The sequence below is a fragment of the Erythrolamprus reginae genome, chromosome 1, assembly GCF_031021105.1.
Source record: "Erythrolamprus reginae isolate rEryReg1 chromosome 1, rEryReg1.hap1, whole genome shotgun sequence".
NCBI lineage: Eukaryota > Metazoa > Chordata > Lepidosauria > Squamata > Dipsadidae > Erythrolamprus > Erythrolamprus reginae.
The window spans coordinates 11,962,927-11,981,063 of record NC_091950.1 but is presented as its reverse complement, the minus strand read 5'-3'; the positions used below and the strand labels follow the sequence as shown (position 1 = coordinate 11,981,063).

Below are 18,137 nucleotides of genomic sequence, written 5' to 3'. Positions count from 1 at the left end.
TTTTTGGATATGCAGTATTTTACTCAAAAATCTGTCTCAAGAGAAAAACTGCGCCCTCTCCCGAAGCAACCTAGATAATTTTCAAACAAATTATCCCTCCAGAAATTACCTTCTTCCTGCTTAATTGAAATCCGTTTAGCTAAATTAGGGCATTTGCTGCTATGCAACATTGTAGTGACAAAAAGATTTGGACAGCTGGAAAAAATCCACAGAGGATGACATTCTCAATGGCTACTAGGCATAATAGGCATAAATGATTTGCAGGATTTCCCGAAAATGTCAATGAAAATAATGAAACGCTGCTGTGGAACACAAAAAGAACAGTGCAGTGTGTCCAGATCCTGTTTGTGGAGTTCCTAGACGCCTGTAGTTGACTAGCGTGGGAAATACTGCAGTCCTCAACTTAAAACCAAAATTGAACCCAACAGTTCTGTTGGTAAATGAGACAGTTGTTGTGATATTTGCTCCAATTTACGACTTGACTAGTTAGAAGTTCGCCAAAGAGGATCCACATGACCCTGGGCCACTGCAACCATCATAAACACACACCAGTTGCCAAGTGTTCAGATTTTGATCACGTGACCCTGGGGAGGCTGCAACACCTTTGTCGTCAAGCATGGGGGGACTGAGATATCTCTCCCGGACATATACAATTTATGTATGGTATGTTTGTTTGTATGTATGTCTGCTTAATAATGGGGTTTTTAAAATATTTTAAATTGTAAATTATTAGATTTGTCATGAACTGTTTTATTGTGTTGTGAGCCACCCTAAGTCTACGGAGAGGGGCGACATACAAATCTAATAAATAATAATAAAATAATAATAACAGTGATGAGTAAAATGGTCAGCAGTCACCTTTTTCAGTGCCTGTAATTTTGAACAACCACTTCTGGAGGCAAGTTGGTCCGCTGATGAATTGTCCTCAGGAAATGTCTCCTTAGTTCTAGGTTGGATCTCTCCTTGATTAGTTTCCATCAGTTGCTTCTTCTCCTGCCTACCAGGACTACCTATACCTGTGATGGTGAACCTAATGGCACGTGTGCCCAAAATGACACACGGAGCCTGTTACCTGGCACAGTGTTGTCCATTCCTATTCCAGGTTTCCGGTGCACCGACCAGCTAGTCTTCTGGTTACTGGTGCACATGCGAGCGCATCAATCAACTGGCCTTCACACATGCAGTGCTAGAAACAAGAAGATCATTTGGCCAGCTGATTGTTGCGCACACATACATGCCAATAACCAGAAGAGTAGCTGGCTGGTGCACTGGAAATCTGGAAGAGGAATGGATGACACTGTGCATGCCACACCTTTGGCGGGGAGGGAGGGAAACAGGTTCGCCTGGTGCACCAGTTGCAGCCCTATTTGGATGGGGAGTCACTGCTCACAGTCACTCACGCCCTCATCACCTCGAGGCTCGACTACTGTAATGCTCTCTACATGGGGCTACCATTGAAAAGTGTTCGGAAACTTCATGCAGAATGCAGCTGCGAGAGCAATCATGGGCTTCTCTAGGTATGCCCATGTTTCACCAACACTCCGCAGTCTGCATTGGTTGCCGATCAGTTTCCGGTCACAATTCAAAGTGTTGGTTATGACCTATAAAGCCTTTCATGGCATCGGACCAGAATAACTGCGAGACCGCCTTCTGCCACACGAATCCCAGCGACCAGTTAGGTCCCACAGAGTTGGCCTTCTCCGGGTCCCGTTGACTAAACAATGTCATTAGGTGGGACCTAGGGGAAGAGCCTTCTCTGTGGCGGCCCCAACCCTCTGGAACCAGCTCCCCCCAGAAATCAAAATTGCCCCCACTCTCCTTGCCTTTCATAAGCTCCTTAAAACCCACCTCTGTCATCAGGCATGGGGGAATTGGGATATTCCTCTCCCCCAGGCTTATACAAGTTATACATGGTATATTTGTGTGCATGTTTGGTTTTTAATAAGGGTTTCTTAGTTATTTTAATATTAGATTTGTCATATGCTGTTTTATTATTGTTGTTAGCCGCCCCGAGTCTATGGAGAGGGGCAGCATACAAATCTAATAAATAAATAAAATAAATAAATAAACCCCAGCCTGCTGTTCTTGCAGCCGTCATGGAAATGGCAGTATGAGAACAGCCACTGCCAAGCGTGAGAGGGTGAGGGTGGCAGGAATAGTGGGCTGGGGTTTCCCTACCCGGAACATGAGGCTGGCAGGAGGAGGAGCGGCGGCAGACCATTCATGGTGGCAAAGTTTGGTGCAGGAGGTGTTCCAGGCCCAAAATGGGCCAGGGGGCATGTGCAAATGGTGCATGTGTGGAATGAGCGCATATGCAGTGGGGGGCACATGAGGGTGTGTGGGAGGCATTGCATTGTAGGTGCCAGCACACATGTGCGTTATCGCGCTTGCACACACACACTTTTGACACACAACCAGAAAAAGATTCACCATCACTGACCTGTAAGTTGAAGGTGACTGTTGGTCTGGTTTGGCAGGATTCTTTTGGGTTTCTTAAATGGCCCCAATTATGTTTCTTCCATGTCCTCTTCCTCCATTTCTCTCAGATCCGGCACGAGAACACCGGCCAAGAGATTGAAGTGGGTGGGAGTGCCACCAAGAAGCTCATCACCAACCTGAAGCCACACACATCTTACCGATTCTCCCTCGTGGGCCAGAGAAGCGAGAAAGGAGACCTTCAGCAGAAAGTGGCGGTGTCCACCGCAGCCAATATGCTGAACAGAAAACCAGAGGTGTCTTACCGACATGAAATTGATGGCAATGTGGTGGTGAATCTGCCAGATGTCAGGACTTCAGACCCCCCAGTTCAGTACGTATACACTGGAGGAACCCTGTTGAGTCTGACTACACAGTTTACATTTCTTCTTTTCAACATTTGCATTTGACCTTTCTATATGAAACAGGTCAAGGTTCAGGAAGCCACCAAAGCATATGAGCCATGAACCATTCAGTGATAAACTAGAGAAAGAATCATTTTTGTTCTGCCGTGCTCTCTGGTAGGAGCCTCCCAAAAATTCAAGGGTACAAATTGCAGACACACACACACGTTTGAAAATTCAAGACAATGTTCTTTATCACAAAATTCAAAATAAACTAAGCACTCTTTTTGTATTGCAAAGAGCACTCATCCCAAAACAACCGGGTAGTCTGTACAATTTCCCTTAAGCAGTCAACTTCACTTTCTTCTTCTTCCAAGGAAGTGAGACACACACTCACGCACACACGTTGCTCTGCTTTGGTTTCAAGGGCGTGAAAAAAATCAACAAACAAAGTCCAGAAAACAGCAACACACGATTCCTGAAGAACTGCGATCAGATACTCTTTCACAATGGCCAAACCCACACGCTGCTATTTATAGCAGCAGCCCCAATTACTGGAGCCCCACCCAACCACAGGTGGCCTCATTTTCTCTTGTAATAATCCTTCAGTTGTTGTCTCCTATGCATCACTCTACGCATGTGTGGATGTGTCATTAATTCTTGTTCAGAATCCAAGGATGATACAGATGATTGATCTCCTCCTGGTCTGTCTGCCAAACTCCCCTCTTCCCTGTCACTCACACTTCCTTGGTCAGAGGAGGCTTCGTCGGCAGATTCCATCGGGAGCAAAACAGGCCTGCGGCCTGTGGATGTCTCCCCCACATCCACCTGCACATTCCTTGGGGCAGGAGCTGGACCAGAGCTAACCACGACACATTTTAAGCTAGACCCAGACATTATCACTGTCTGCATCTAATCATCTTTGCAACCTGGGCCAGTTTTGTTGGGGTCTAGGCATTGAAGGGCTACCAAAATTCTTACTACTACACTGTAGGCGGGGCTTATGCATTTTCTTTCAACATCTTTCAGTGCAAATTGGGTGCTCTGGGGTGGAGCTCCATTTTCACTACCCCACTGCGTTCCCCCCTGTCCGGGCAGCAGCCCACCTCTTGCTGCAGCCATCTTGCCATGGCCATCTTGCCACAAGACAACTCACCACAGGGCGAGAGTTACATAATATTGAAAAAATGGTGGAATAAAATCATGGAAGAAAGGCTGCAAAAGAAGGGAACAAATGAAATATAAATGGCAAAAATGACATAATGTTTTAATTATCTGAAATATTTGAATTGTCCCACGATAAATTGTTCCATGGCGAGCTGATCATGGCGTTTTGGCTGTGGCAAATTGTCCCATTCTGATTTCGCTGCCTGAACAACCTAAAATGTGTTATTTATTAAAATAAAATGCCAGAGGAAACCTTTCTAGGATTTACCAGAAATCCAATGGGTATTTTGTAAGCTAGATCCCTGAGCTTGGAGACAGTTATTTTACCCCGTTGATGAGGCAGCTCAATATATATTTCCTGCTTTGGGTCTTACCTCCGTTAATCACATTTCCCATCCAGATTAGCTCTTCTCCTTCATTGTCCCTTTCCTTTAATCTATTATCTGGCCTGTATTTCTTCTTTTGATTATCAGAGCATATTACATTGTGGTGTTACCCTTGAAGAAAACTAAAAGTGGCCAATTCCAAAACTCATACAGTAGTCCAGAAGAAATGGATTTAGAAGAGGTAAGTGAGGATTTGCCACGAAAAAGTCCTAAGAGATTTCATTTTGTTTTGAACTTGTAATTTTCTTAGTAGATCATGGGAATGCTGTAGATGTTATATATCTTCACGGTGGAGGGGGGGAGGAAGCATGTGACAATGAACTCTACAGAGTGCCTTCTAATTAACAAACTAATCCATGGGGAGCTAGGTGGCATAACTTTTATTGGAACTGTAATGGGTTGAAAAGTTGTCAAGGTCAGGGGCCTCCAACTTTGGCAACTTTAAGACTTGTGGACTTCAGCTTTGTTGGCTGAACCAGGGGTTATGTGATCAACATTGGTGTCTTTGCTTGTCAGAAGATGGCTGGGAAAGTCACAAATGATGATCATATAACCCCTGGGACGCTGTAACCATTATAAATACATGTTGGTTGCCAAGTGTCCCAAATTTTTGTCCGGTGATCTTAGAGAGGCTGAGGTGGTTGTAAGTGCAAGGTTTGGTTACATAGAAACATAGAAGACTGACGGCAGAAAAAGACCTCATGGTCCATCTAGTCTGCCCTTATACTATTTTCTGTATTTTATCTTAGGATGGATATATGTTTATCCCAGGCATGTTTAAATTCAGTTACTGTGGATTTACCAACCACGTCTGCTGGAAGTTTGTTCCAAGGATCTACTACTCTTTCAGTAAAATAATATTTTCTCATGTTGCTTTTGATCTTGAGAAAATATTATTTTACTGAAAGAGTAGTAGATCCTTGGAACAAACTTCCAGCAGACGTGGTAGATAAATCCACAGTAACTGGTTGTAAGTCATTTTTTTTCACTGCTTGTTGTAAGTTTGAATGGTTTGCTAAATGAATGGTCGTAATCCAAGGACTGCTTTCATTTCATTTCATTAATCCTTATTCATCTCCGCTCACCTACATATCGTCTTTCTCCTTTTCCAGCTAATTCAGCAGATCTCAAGGTTGCAACGGAGAAGCCTCCGCCATTCCCGCCAGCTGGACCCCCACAAAGCGTACATCGCAGCCCGTTTCCACATCCTGCCCCCTTTCTTCATCCTTGGGGATATGAAACGCTACGACAACTTTGAAAATAAAGCCCTGGAGGCCGGGCAGAAATACGTTGTTTTCGTTTTGGCCGTTCTGCAGACCAATGAAGCTGTGAGTTCCCTTTGCATTTACCCACTAATTCTTAGGGCTTCTTTAAGAGCCTGAGTGGATTAAGATAGATCTCCTTTCAATGGAGATCAGAAGCAAACAAGCTTCTCGCTGTGATGGGTCCCCTTCTCTGTTTTTATCACTTTTGTCTGAATGATATTAATTTGCCGTGCCGCAAATAAAAACAGCCAAAAATATTTTTGAGGGACAGCGGAAAGCGATAAGATGATATGATTTCTTACCATGAATATCTTACAAAGCATTCAAAGTCAATATCCGTAAAGCCCAAGCGTAGAAAAGTAATAAGCAGCATAAAGTACAAAAATAAAAATGACGTGCATTGAAATTTCTCCAACATTGCAATAATAGAGCAAGAACATAAAAGGCTAAATTAAATTTGAATGCGGCTGTCCTACCTACTGAGATCACACCACTCATTCAGGCAGGTCAATTAAAAATGTAGAAGCTGTATTTACTCAGCAGGCTAGATTTATTTAACATTAACCTTGTGGTTTGGGGTTTATTTTTTTCCTTTTTGCTTAGCACTTTGCACAGGCCTAGCTGTTTTGTCTAATTATATGCAAACTCAGAAATGGGTTAGTTTAATAACCAACAAGTGTGTGCAAAACTCACCAGTTCAGGGGTGAACTGGCCCCAGGAAATGTTTGCTGCATCTGAAATGTTATGTCGAGAACCTCAAGTGATTAATTTAAACCAGGTGCAGGTAGCCCTCGATTTATGTTCACAATCATAAGCCCTAAATTCATGTTGCTAAATGAAATATTTGTTAAGAGAGTTTGCCCCATTTTACGATCTTTCTTGCAACAATTGTTAAGTGATTCGCTATAGTTGCTAAATTAGTCAAACTGTTGTTATGTGAATCTGGGTTCCCCCTTGACTCTTGTTTGTCAGAAGGTCACAAAAGGGGATCATGTCACCCCAGGATACCACAACTGTCGTAAATATGAGTCAATTGCCAAGCATCTGATCAATCACGTGTCCATGGGGATGCTACAATGGTCGTAAGAATGAAAACTGGTCCCAAGTCACTTTTTTCAGTGCCGTTGTAACTTTGAACAGTCACTAAATGAACTGTTGTAAGTCGAGGAGTACCTGCATTCTATACCTCTGCTATAATGCCAGATTAAAGTTTTTGATGTGGGTTTTCACTCACGTTTGCTGATCTGAGCCAGAACTGTTGGTTTCAAATCTTTGTTTTTATCCCTTTTCTATCTTTCCCTAATGAGAAGACAAAGGGAAATAGCCATAGCAATAGCATTTATATACCACTTCACAATGCTTTCCGGCCCTCTCTAAACAGTTTACACAGTCTGCATATTGCCCCCAACAACTTTGGGTCCTCATTTGACTCACCTCGGAAGGATGGAAGGCTGAGTCAACCTTGAGCCTGGTGAGATCCGAACTGCCAAACTGCAGGCAGCCGGCACTAAGCAGAAGTAGCCTGCAGTTCTGCACTCTAACCACTGCACCCAGTGCGGATCCTCCTTTACAGCAGGGGTGGGGAACTGCAGTTCTTTTATGACTTGTGGACTTCAACTCCCAGAATTCCTGAGTCATCTATGGTCAGGAATTCATTCATAAATGAGCCATAGTTCCCCACCTCTGCTTTTCACACTTGTTGTCCTTGATATCTTGTTTGTATGATTGGTCTCTTAAATTGGGATTTTTTAGATTATTTTTAAATATTAGATTTGTTACATTGTTTTCTTTATTGTTGTTAGCCGCCCTGAGTCTTCGGAGAGGGGCAGCATACAAATCTAATAAATAAATAAATAAAATAAATAAATATCTGTTTCAGGTGTTCGCTGCCAGTCCCTTCTCTGATCCCATCCAAATGGACAGCTCTGATCCCCAGCCCAAGATTGAAGGAGAGGAGGGGCTGATCTGGGTGATTGGACCAGTTTTAGCTGTAGTCTTTATTATCTGCATTGTTATTGCAATCCTCCTGTACAAGAAGTAAGTGGGGGTGTCCATTTCTTTGGTTTGTGAGGATCCTCTTCCAAGGGCTAGTGGGCTATTTCTTTTTTTCTTTTTAAAGCAGTTTTTTCCCCCCATGAAGGACTGTGTCTCCTGGGGCAAGATAATCTGACCCCGACAAGACCCAGTTCAGTTAAATGATTAAGGCACTGGCCAATCACCAGGAGACATTGGGTTCTAGTTCAGCCTTAGCCATGAAAGCCAGCTGGGTGACTTTGGGCCAATTACCAGGAGACATTGAGTTCTAGTTCAGCCTTAGCCGTGAAGGCCAGCTGGGTGACTTTGGGCCAATCACCAGGAGACGTTGAGTTCTACTCCCGTCTTAGACATCAAATCCGTCTGGGTGATTTGGCCATATTCCTCATTCAGTCCAGTCCACCTCACAGGGTTGTTGTTGGGGGGAATAGGAGTAGGAAGGCATATTTGGTATGTCTGCCATTTTAAGTTATTTATAAATAACTTTTAAAATACATATATACATACCGGTGTATATATAATACATCTATCCTAGGTTCCCTTCATTTTCACTATCAGCAAAATATGCAACCCTTACTCTAAGCTTAGACTTTCCCAACTTGGTGTGCTAAGGGGGTTGGGGGGGGAGCAGGAGAGAGCTCTAACCCCAAACATCTGGAAGACATCTCGTGTAGGACAATAGCTGTCAATCAGAAATATACCTAGGAGGTTGAACTTCCAAAAGCGATCATCAGCTTTGAACTGGGACGATTCCTGAGCTATTTGTAGGTTTAACCGAGAATTTCCCAGCTACTGTCTCATATTATGTCCTTTTTTTCCCCCCTCACACCCTTTTTGCGCATCCCTGGACAGCAAGCCAGACAGGTAAGAGGGTTTTTGCTTTGTTTAAATGCTTACTGTCTTTTGATACAGTTGAATACCTCTGAAAACAGGAGAAAATAAAGTGGAAGAGACAGCTTTTTGCTTACTGGCCTATCACCGGCAGTACAATTACAAACTAATTTTAATTCTGAAATAGGCAAAAGACAATTAAAGATTAATAAAGATAACTGCCAGAAGGAGGCCTGAGGTAGCTGATAGCACTCCTTCTCATCTGTATTACAGAGCTTAACCTTGTGGCTTCCAGATTTACGTGGTTCACCCGTTTTATGCCTCTATTACAGTGTTAAATTGAGGACTATCTGTACTGAAAAGACTTAATTTTCCGGTGCTCACTGCAGTTTTTAGTTTTAATATATCATTCCCCCTGCTACCAGACATCCAATGGTTATTCATACAAAAAAGGTCGAGCATCGTTTGCCCGCTTAAACCCTGCAGGTTCCAGCTGTGTGCTGGACTTGATTTACTTATTTATTTTATTAACCGGATTTATATGCCACCCCTCTCTGAGGATTTGGGGCGGCTTGAGCCCCTTCTCTTGATCCACCTCCTTCCTTCCTGCCTCCTCCTGTTTTCTCCCTCCAGCAAACGCAAAGACTCCGAGCCCCGGATCAAGTGCTTACTGAATAATGCTGAGATTACCCCTCACCACCCCAAAGACCCTGTGGAGATGAGGCGCATCAACTTCCAGACGCCAGGTAACCAGATTCACGCCACCCTCCCTCTGACACCACTTCATGCCCTGGTGAAGTTCTGTTTGCAAAGACACACGCATGTGTAATTGTATATCCAGTGAGATATCGGTGGTATAATTCGGTTTCAAGATGGCGTGCGCTTTACGTAAACCAGACGACTAACAGGCAAAATCTCAGTCCGTTTTATTCAAGATGGGTTTGAAAAAAATCTGGAATAGCTGGATGAGGCTTTTGGTGGGCAAATGGACCGTCATAATTCATCATTACTCTCTTTGTGCTGAATAAATTAGACGAGGTGGTGAAATCCGCACGTTTTTTTGTGACTTTGCCCAGTGGAATAGAGAGAATTTAGCTTTGCTTAGCAGAGAAAGAGCTTAGGTGATTAACTAATAAATTGATTTAAAACAATGTTCCGTTTCAATTGATTTAAAACAGTGGCTCTCTTAAAAAAAGTGTTTAACTCATTTTTAACCCAAGTAGTCTTAAAAAAACAAATCCTGCAGCTAGAAAGGGTTTTATAAGAAGCTTTCTTACTTGCACACAGTTATGTCAGGAAAAAGGGGGGATGCTTCTTATAATATTTGTTCGCCAAAGGTGGTCCTCGATTTACAACCACAATTGAATCCAAAATTTCAGTTGCTAAGCAAGGCAATAGTTAAGTGAGTTTTACTCCAATTTTACAACCTTTTTTTGGCTACAGTTGTTAAGGGAATCACTGCAGTTATTAAGTGAATCATATGGTCATTAAGCAAATCCTGCATCCCCGGAAACCAGTTGAGAAGGTCACAGATGGTGATCACATAACCCCAGGATGCTGTAACTATCCAACATACATGCCGTGGCCAAATTTTGATCGTGTGACCACGGGGACGTTGCAACTGTGTGAAAAACAGTTAAGAGTCACTTTTCCCTGTGCCAGTATAACTATGGTCACTAAATGAATGGTTGTAAGTCGAGGATGATCTGCATAACATTTCACCAAACAGCTGTGGACATCATGGGAGAAGCAGCATTTCCACTTTTGCATTGAGGGAAGAGGAACTGCTTCTTTGCACACCGGCATAAAATAAATGTGTTGTCCAGGATATTTCCACCCAAACAGCTGGTCGCAAGTAATAGTGTGTGGGCAGGTGTTTTGGAAGAAGACGGGCAGTGTAGTTCCAGGCACAAATAGTTTAGGGCAGGGACTAGGAAAGAGAAAGATGACTGGATTGCATGGATGGAATAGGCTCCCCTGGATTCTATTGAAGGAAGGAGACGAGAGAATCCAGCTTTGCCTTATTCAGCCGATGCAGTTGCTATTTTGTCTTAGAACTGCAAAATAACCCAAGTGTTCTCGTCTTATTTTTGGAGCACAGTGATTGGTTCTGGTTTTAAAACAAAGCTGCCTCCTGTTTTGTGACCATGCCTTCCCCCTTTGCAAAGGAAGCATCTTCCTTCCTTCCTTCCTTCCTTCCTTCCTTCCTTCCTTCCTTCCTTCCTTCCTTCCTTCCTCCTCACTCACTCACTCACTCGCTCTCCTTTTTTCTATTTTATTCCATCTTCCATCTTTCTCAGTTTCTTTTTTCCCCTTCCTTTGTTCTTTCCTCGCATCTTTCTTTTCCTTCCTTCCTTTCTTTCTCCCTCCCTTTCTTCTGTTTCTTTCCATCTTCCCTCCCTCTTTTTTCTATGTTTGCTTCCTTCCCTCTCTCTCCTTTTTTCTATTTTATTCCATCTTCCATCCTTCCCACTTTCTTCTGTCTATGTATCCTTCCTTTGTTCTTTCCTTGCATCTATCTCTTCCTTCCTTCCTTCCTCCCTCCCTTTCTTCTGTTTCCTTCCTTCTTCCCTCCCTCTTTTTTCTATGTTTTCTTCCTTCTCTACCTACCTACTTCCTTCCTTCCTTCGTTCCTTCCTTCCTTCCCCATAAGTGAAAATTCAAGCCAAGGCAATGTTAGAGGTTTATGGTTAGATGATAAAGCGCAACGTGGCATAACCTCAGTCAGCAAAGCCATTGTCCCACTGCAGTCCAGGTATTACCAGATCCTTTCTCAGAACCTTGCATTCTTTCCCAAACTGCTTTTATTTTTGGCTCCTGGCAGCCTGAGACAGCAGCTCATCCAGCTGGTGCCCAATGAGGATGCAGACAATTCCCTTTGTTTTGCTTTTCCACTCCCCAGCCTGACTGAGCTCCTTTGTCCTCCCAAGACCGCAAACACTGCAAGAGCATCTCTTTTGCAGCTGATCTATCCCTCTCGGAGGGGAAATTATTCCACAGCCACTCGTTGCAAAACTCTGCCTTCCTGAATACCCCACTGCCAGTGTAAAATGGAGTTTCACACTAAACTCTCTTCTTTCTTTGTTTCTCCCTCCCTTCCCCGCCCCTTCTATTTTTTTAATGGACGTTTCTAGATTAGGAATTTAAACAAAAGGATGTTGGTCTGGGGCTATCATGGAAGATGATTCATTTTTGGTTTTGATTATCCAGAGTGATAGCGAAATGCAATAGCTCAGCAGTAGGTTAGTCCATTTGCTTTGTTTTATGCGCTTTGGGTGGCAAACAGATATTCACAAGTATTTAAGCAGAGTTTGGCTAAAACTCAGATGCCAGGAGGAAGGCAAAGGTTCCTCTTTTTCTATGGCAGAACTTAAAATCCAGTGCTTAAAATATCTGGAGACGAAGCACCATAAATAAGTTAATGTTTGCAAAGGACAATTCCACTTTCTTTACAGCAAGATTAGAATAATCTGGAGTAAAGAATAACGTCATTTTAACATTACAAAAATGTCATTTGGGGGACTAAATCTTTTTTAATCTGAACTAAATATCATTTAATAAATTTGATACAAAGCAAACTGAGACTCGGTTTGTGAACAGATGCTTTTTTTTTGCTGCTGCAAATCTTATAACTGGACCTTAAGTCCAAATGCTTAAAACCCCTAATTTTACCTCTTTGGGTGGAATCTTCTGAAGATTGTTAAGTGGCGGTCTCTGGGATCTGGTGATCATCCATGGCACCCTCTTGGTCAAGGTGTTAAATTATCTCCAAACTATTTTATCTCTGCTTTATCCTTTTTATCACCTCTCTGGAGGTAGAGAGAAACCATTCGAAACTTACAGTAGGGTTCAGGAAAATTGAACACATTTTCTCCCAATATATTACTTGAATCAGGCGGGGGGGGGGGGGGGAGATCAGTTTGGTATTTTCCCCTGAGAGCCTATCTCGCTAGGTGAAAGGGAGGCACAGGTAGTTCTTGACTTATTACCACAATTGGCATCAGAATTTCCATAAGCTATGATCCCAAATCCTTAATCTCTACTCACACCGACACCAAAGAGCACCAGTTCTGTTGGAGCAACACCAAAACAATCGGCCACGCTACACCCCTCTTCCCCACCACGCTCGCGAGCTCACTCCACAAGCAAGTCCATCAACACATTGATCTACAACCAGCCTACAAAACCCCAGAATCCAAATCGCCCTCAGAGCCAGCCAGCCAGCACCAACCCTCCAGCATCTCCCCTTGGCGTGGCCTACCCATCACAAGACCCACTGACCACTCAAAGACCTTCTAAGAAGAAGAACACCAACACAGACATCCCCTAAACTCCACTGAAGATGATTCCTAGCCCGGTAATGAAATGTTCGGAAACCAATTCACAAGCTCAGAGGAAGAATCCTCACCCTACACCCGAGCTAGAGATATTCACCACTATGGCAGGTTTTCCATTGCTATGCGAAGTGGTGGTTAAGTGAGTTGCAGTTGATTTTACAACCTTTTGTTTTTGCCACAGTTGTTAAATGAATCATTGTAGTTGTTAAGTGATGCTGTCTTTCCCCCATCAACGTTGCTTGTCAGAAGCTGGCTGGGAAGGCCATAAACGGTGATGACATGATCCTAGAATCCTGCAACCAGTTATAAATACTTTGCTGGTTGCCAAATGTCAAAAATCTTGATCACATAACCGCAGGGGTGCTGCAACGATCTTATTTGCAAGAAATAGTTGTAACTCACTTTATTCACTGCCTTCGGACATTTGCAAAATGAACGGTTGTAAGTCAAGAACTACCTATATGTATCCTCTCTCTCTGTGTTAAAAAAAAATAGCCCAGCTTTTTTTGGGGGGGGGGAGCAGGAGAAGCCACTCACTTGTGTAGCTCAAACTAAAGAAAATTGTTTCACGCTCTGAATTTTGCAGTCTAAATTTCAAGACTGGAGGGAAAAAAAGAAGTGATGCAGAGGTTTGGAAGGAAGCCTGTGTTGTTATGGGGGCAGTTTTTGATTGTGATTGTTACACACAGTGTCCTGATGAGCATTCCCAAACACTACCTTTAAAAGTGTGTTTTTGATTTGGGTGAGAAGATTGAAGCAAGTTGGGGTATTAGCAAATGAAATTCTCAGATGTTAACCCTCTCAGGTTTATTTTAATGATATTGATTCGCTTGTTTTATATTCTGAATTTCTTTAGCCACCTTGGATGCTAATGCAGGGAGAAAGTCAAGCTTTAGCAATAAATAAGAATAAATAAAACAGCAGGAATTTTCATAACAAAGCAAAGTGACTGCACAATAAAGATCTTTTGGGATGTTAAGAGAGAGGATAAATCTAGAAACTTTGGAATAACAGTGAGAAGACAAGTATTTATTTTATTTATTTTAAATTAGGAAAAGTGGTAGCATCTTGCATGATCTTAAAACTTAGAACTGTTACAATACAATCCTATATGCATCCGTTGAAATTCCATCAAAGTAACTGGAACATATTTTCTTCCAAATGAAAATGGTGTTGCAACTTAGTGCTAGCCCTGGAGCCACAAGAGAATCCACCATTTTTATTTGTATGTTTCATTTACGTTTCTTCCAATTGTTTGTGATGTTTTCAGTAAATATTTGCATAACCTTTCTATTGGCTTTGTCTTTGTTTTCAGTTATTCTGTGAGAATCTGGGCTTTTTTTTACATACATACTTCTCACTTGCATACATTTGTGGTATACTGTGTGTGTATATATATGTGTGTGTGTGTATATACATACATATATTTTTGTCTGTATTTGTGCAGAATATTCATCTATGAAAATAAGGATACTCCATCAGCTTCTCTGTCTCAGAGAAGCATACTTTTCTAAAGCAAATCTATTTTAAAAGTGAAAAAAAATTAACACCTCAGCACATTCTGACTGTTGTGGGGGAGGTAGGTGAGAAAGGATGGGGAAAGTGCCTTCCAAGGTTGTTTGCTCAATGTCTCTCTTGTTTTAATAACCAGATATAAATACAAACCTCATGTTTATTAAAAAGACCTGATACCATTGCGGCTAGGAATGCATCAAGCACATAAAACATCAGCCTCAAAGAAAACAAGGAAAAAACATTTCCCACATGCCGGTCCTATTCCCAGAGAAAAGAAAAGAAAAAGGATCCTTTCATTTCCTCTTAAATTTTGTGTTGCCTTTTTTTGTTACTGTTGTTGGTTTTGGTTATTTTTTTTTCTTGGTTGAGTAGCATTTCTTTTATAAAAGTGTATATATATTTTTTGTTTTTCTTTTTGTTTTACTGTTTTCTGCAGATTCTGGCCTCAGCAGTCCTCTCAGTGACCCTGAGCTTGACCTTGAAAGTTAGTTCCTGTGTGTTTTCGTTCCTCTCTGTTTCATTGGTTGCACATTCCTTTTCCATCCTCCCTCTGAAAAATTTGGCTTATCTTCTGTTGCTGTTCCTGCCCTGGCATTTTTGTTTTTTTTCCTCTCCCTTTCTTTCTTTCCTTCTCCGCGCCTCTGTGCCTTCTGCGATTCCCTGTCTGCGTCTTGCGCCATTTGTTTTGTCTAATTGTGCTTCCAGTTTTACAGTTTTCAAGCCAAAAGGCCTTTTGCAAAACAACCAGAGCCAGATTTGTGTCTGAATCTTGGTGTGTGCTTATATATGTCTATTAAAATACTATTAAATCCGGGCTCATACGATTAGAAGAACATCGATAGAGTAATACTTTCTTTTTATAAAGTAGCTCAGGGCTGGAACTGCTAGGAAACTAGTAGTTTCATCTTTTATCGCATGCTAGATTTTAATTCTGGAAGCCACACCTACTTGCTAGCCTTCCCTTCCCTACTTATTTCATACACACTGGTTATGTTTACACAACACTCTTTACCAGGACTGTTAATGGCAGTAGTGGCACTCACACACTGTAAAACATGTCTAATGTTAATCTTGGTTAGGTTTTGTTTTATTTTGGGGGTGTGGGGGGAGTTGTGTGTGTATGTGTGTGTGTGTGTTTTAGCAAGTTCTGCAAAGCCAGCCTGTTTATGACGTGTTTTTTTAATCAGGGCAACCTGGTCTACCCAAAATATGGGACGGAGCATACTGCTTCCAGGAAGGGATTATGGCTAGCTGACGAGAGCTAAAAAGTTTGAAATAGATCTATACTAATCTCCCTTTATTTCTTTGTCGGTAAATATAAAATTTAGGCTGTTTATGGTTCCACGTATTCTGCAAAGCCAGCAAACAAGTTAGTTCAAAACTCAATTAGAAGGATTAACTTGTATAATTATGCAGCCCTTCCTAGATACCCTTCACCTGAAAAAGAAAAGAAAAGGAATGATAGAATTCTCTGAATTTGTATTGATCTGTAGGGATTTCCACTGCTGGAAAAAGGCAAGGATGAAGACATAGTATTAGATATAGTATAAGGATAGGTGGATGGGTTCCGGAGAATTATGATGCCAGTTTGTTGCCTGTGCCATGCAGTTGCAGTTCAGTCTTGGGGCATCCTTCATCAAAGTCTTGCATGGAAGTAGGCAGCTCTAAACATTCAATAAATAAATAAATAAAATAAAATAAAGGAATCTCTCTCTGCTCTCCCAGAATGTAAATTTCTATTCACAAAATTTTCACAATCACCATGTTGGCCAGTGAGGAATTCTGGGAGTTGGAGCTTGGTTGGGGTTTTTTTTCCCCCTTGCAGACGTTTCATTACCCAAACTAGGCAACACCATCAGTGCTAAGGGAGTAGAGTTTGTGGAGAGAAGGGGGATTTGGGGCTCCTTGGTGTTCTCTGAGCTTGGTGGTTTCCTTGCAGACGTTTCATTACCCAAACTAGGCAACATCATCAGTGCCAGAAGTGGAGTTTGCAGAGAGGAGGAGGAGGAGGGCGAGGACTGTTGGTGCTCTCTGAACCGAGTTGTTTTCCTGCAGACCCAAACTAGGTAACACCATCAGTGCACACAGTTATTTTGAAGTGTTGTTATCATCTTCACAAGTGAGAGCCCAGATCTCCAGCCATGTGGTCTATTCAGGACTCGATGGGCAACAGAAGTTCTTGACATGAGTTGAGAAGGCCTACCCTGAAAAGGAGACCTTGACCCACCTATCACTTTTGGGATGGCTGGATAAATGATGGAAAATAGATTATAGCCACAAAGCCAGGAGGTTTTCAGGATTGGTATCGCTGTCAAACACCCAATGGTGGTATCTTTCTCACTTTGTAACCGGAAAAGACAAAATCAACATTGGCAGTTACTTAAGACTTTTTGTGCTTTTCACAAGTTTGCAAAAATAATGGAAATGGTACAGAGGTTTCCCTGTGAGCTCCTGGGGTTTTATCTGTAGGACGCCAAAGAATAAAGATGTCGGAAGATCTTATTCTCCCTAGGCAGTGATGGAATTAGAGGGAATGGGCTGGGAGAGAGGCCTTTTCTGCTCATGCATTATTCTACATAAAAGTAATATAGGCCTCTTTGTACATAAACATGTTTTTAAAAGAAATTTTCCAAACAGAAAACTCATATCAAGAGAGGCTTTTATCAAGGAAAAGGAATAGAACAATATTTGTTCTATTTCACTTTGCTAGATAGGCTTTGCAGCAAATTGCTTTCTTGTGGCAGCATCGTATTTGATATTTCTATGATATATTAGGGACCTGATTTGTATATTATCCATCATGGAAGAGAAATTTATATTTATACATAAATAAAAACAACCGAACTAGCTCTGTTTAGAAAGCTTCTCCCTAATCTAATAACTTTGCCTGTCTATCTAAAACAAAAGCTTCCTGGCTTTTATTTAATATGGGGATGTTTTTAAAAAATAAGGCATCTCTAATATAGATTATATGAAAGAAAAAATATCTCGCTTTTATCAATTGTCTGCCTGATCTAGCTTAAAGGCAAGTTTGGCATATAATCTTGTAAGGTCGATCAGTATTGTTATATCCCTACATTGTAAATATTTCTTTGGAGAAAGGCAATAGAAATTGGAAAAGGTCTCCTAGGATCATCTCATGAAATCATAGTCAAAATTGCATTTCCAATAGAAGAGAATATTTATAGCTCAGGGTAGTGTTCCCCGGAGCTCTCTGAGCTTGGTTGTTTTTCTGACAGACGTTACATTATCCAACTAGGTAACATCATCAGTGCCAGAAGGGAGTAAGGTTGGCTTTCTGTTTATATGCAGTGGGATGTTACTTGGTTGGGTAATAAAATATTCCCAAGAAAACAACCAAGCTCAGAAAGCACTAGGAACCCCACGAAGTTTTGTTTTCTAAATCCATAAGACTGGGTGGCTTGAATGAATGAAAAGTGCTTTTACTATTCTCCCACCCCCATTCCAGCTAATTTTATGTATACCATTGATGCATAGGTCTGAAATTATTGGAGGATGAATTAAATTCCCCTTCCCAACACTTAGTCTACTACTTCTGAAAATGTTTTATATAGAGCAGGGTTTTCTAAACTTAACAAGTTTAAGACTTATGGACTTCAATTCCTAGAATTCCTCAGAATTCCATAAGTCTTAAGATTGACCGGCTGAGGAATTCTGGAAGACGAAGTCCATAAGTCTTAAAGTTGCCAGGAGGCCCCTGATATAAATTGAACGTACACCTTGTATTGGTTAAATTAAGCAATTTCATGCAGTGGTTCTCAA

General features: G+C 41.7%; 1 protein-coding gene across 1 annotated transcript in view; it reads left to right on the top strand.

The window, feature by feature from the left end:
- PTPRS (protein tyrosine phosphatase receptor type S) overlaps nt 1–18,137 on the top strand; it is a 301,225-nt gene that overhangs the window by 220,699 nt on the left and 62,389 nt on the right. The window contains exons 16-22 of the mRNA XM_070744606.1: nt 2,547–2,809; nt 4,460–4,553; nt 5,485–5,700; nt 7,517–7,674; nt 8,524–8,535; nt 9,136–9,248; nt 14,791–14,838. Of these exons, the coding sequence (XP_070600707.1) occupies nt 2,547–2,809; nt 4,460–4,553; nt 5,485–5,700; nt 7,517–7,674; nt 8,524–8,535; nt 9,136–9,248; nt 14,791–14,838 (904 nt within the window). The remainder of the gene's footprint in view (nt 1–2,546; nt 2,810–4,459; nt 4,554–5,484; nt 5,701–7,516; nt 7,675–8,523; nt 8,536–9,135; nt 9,249–14,790; nt 14,839–18,137) is intronic.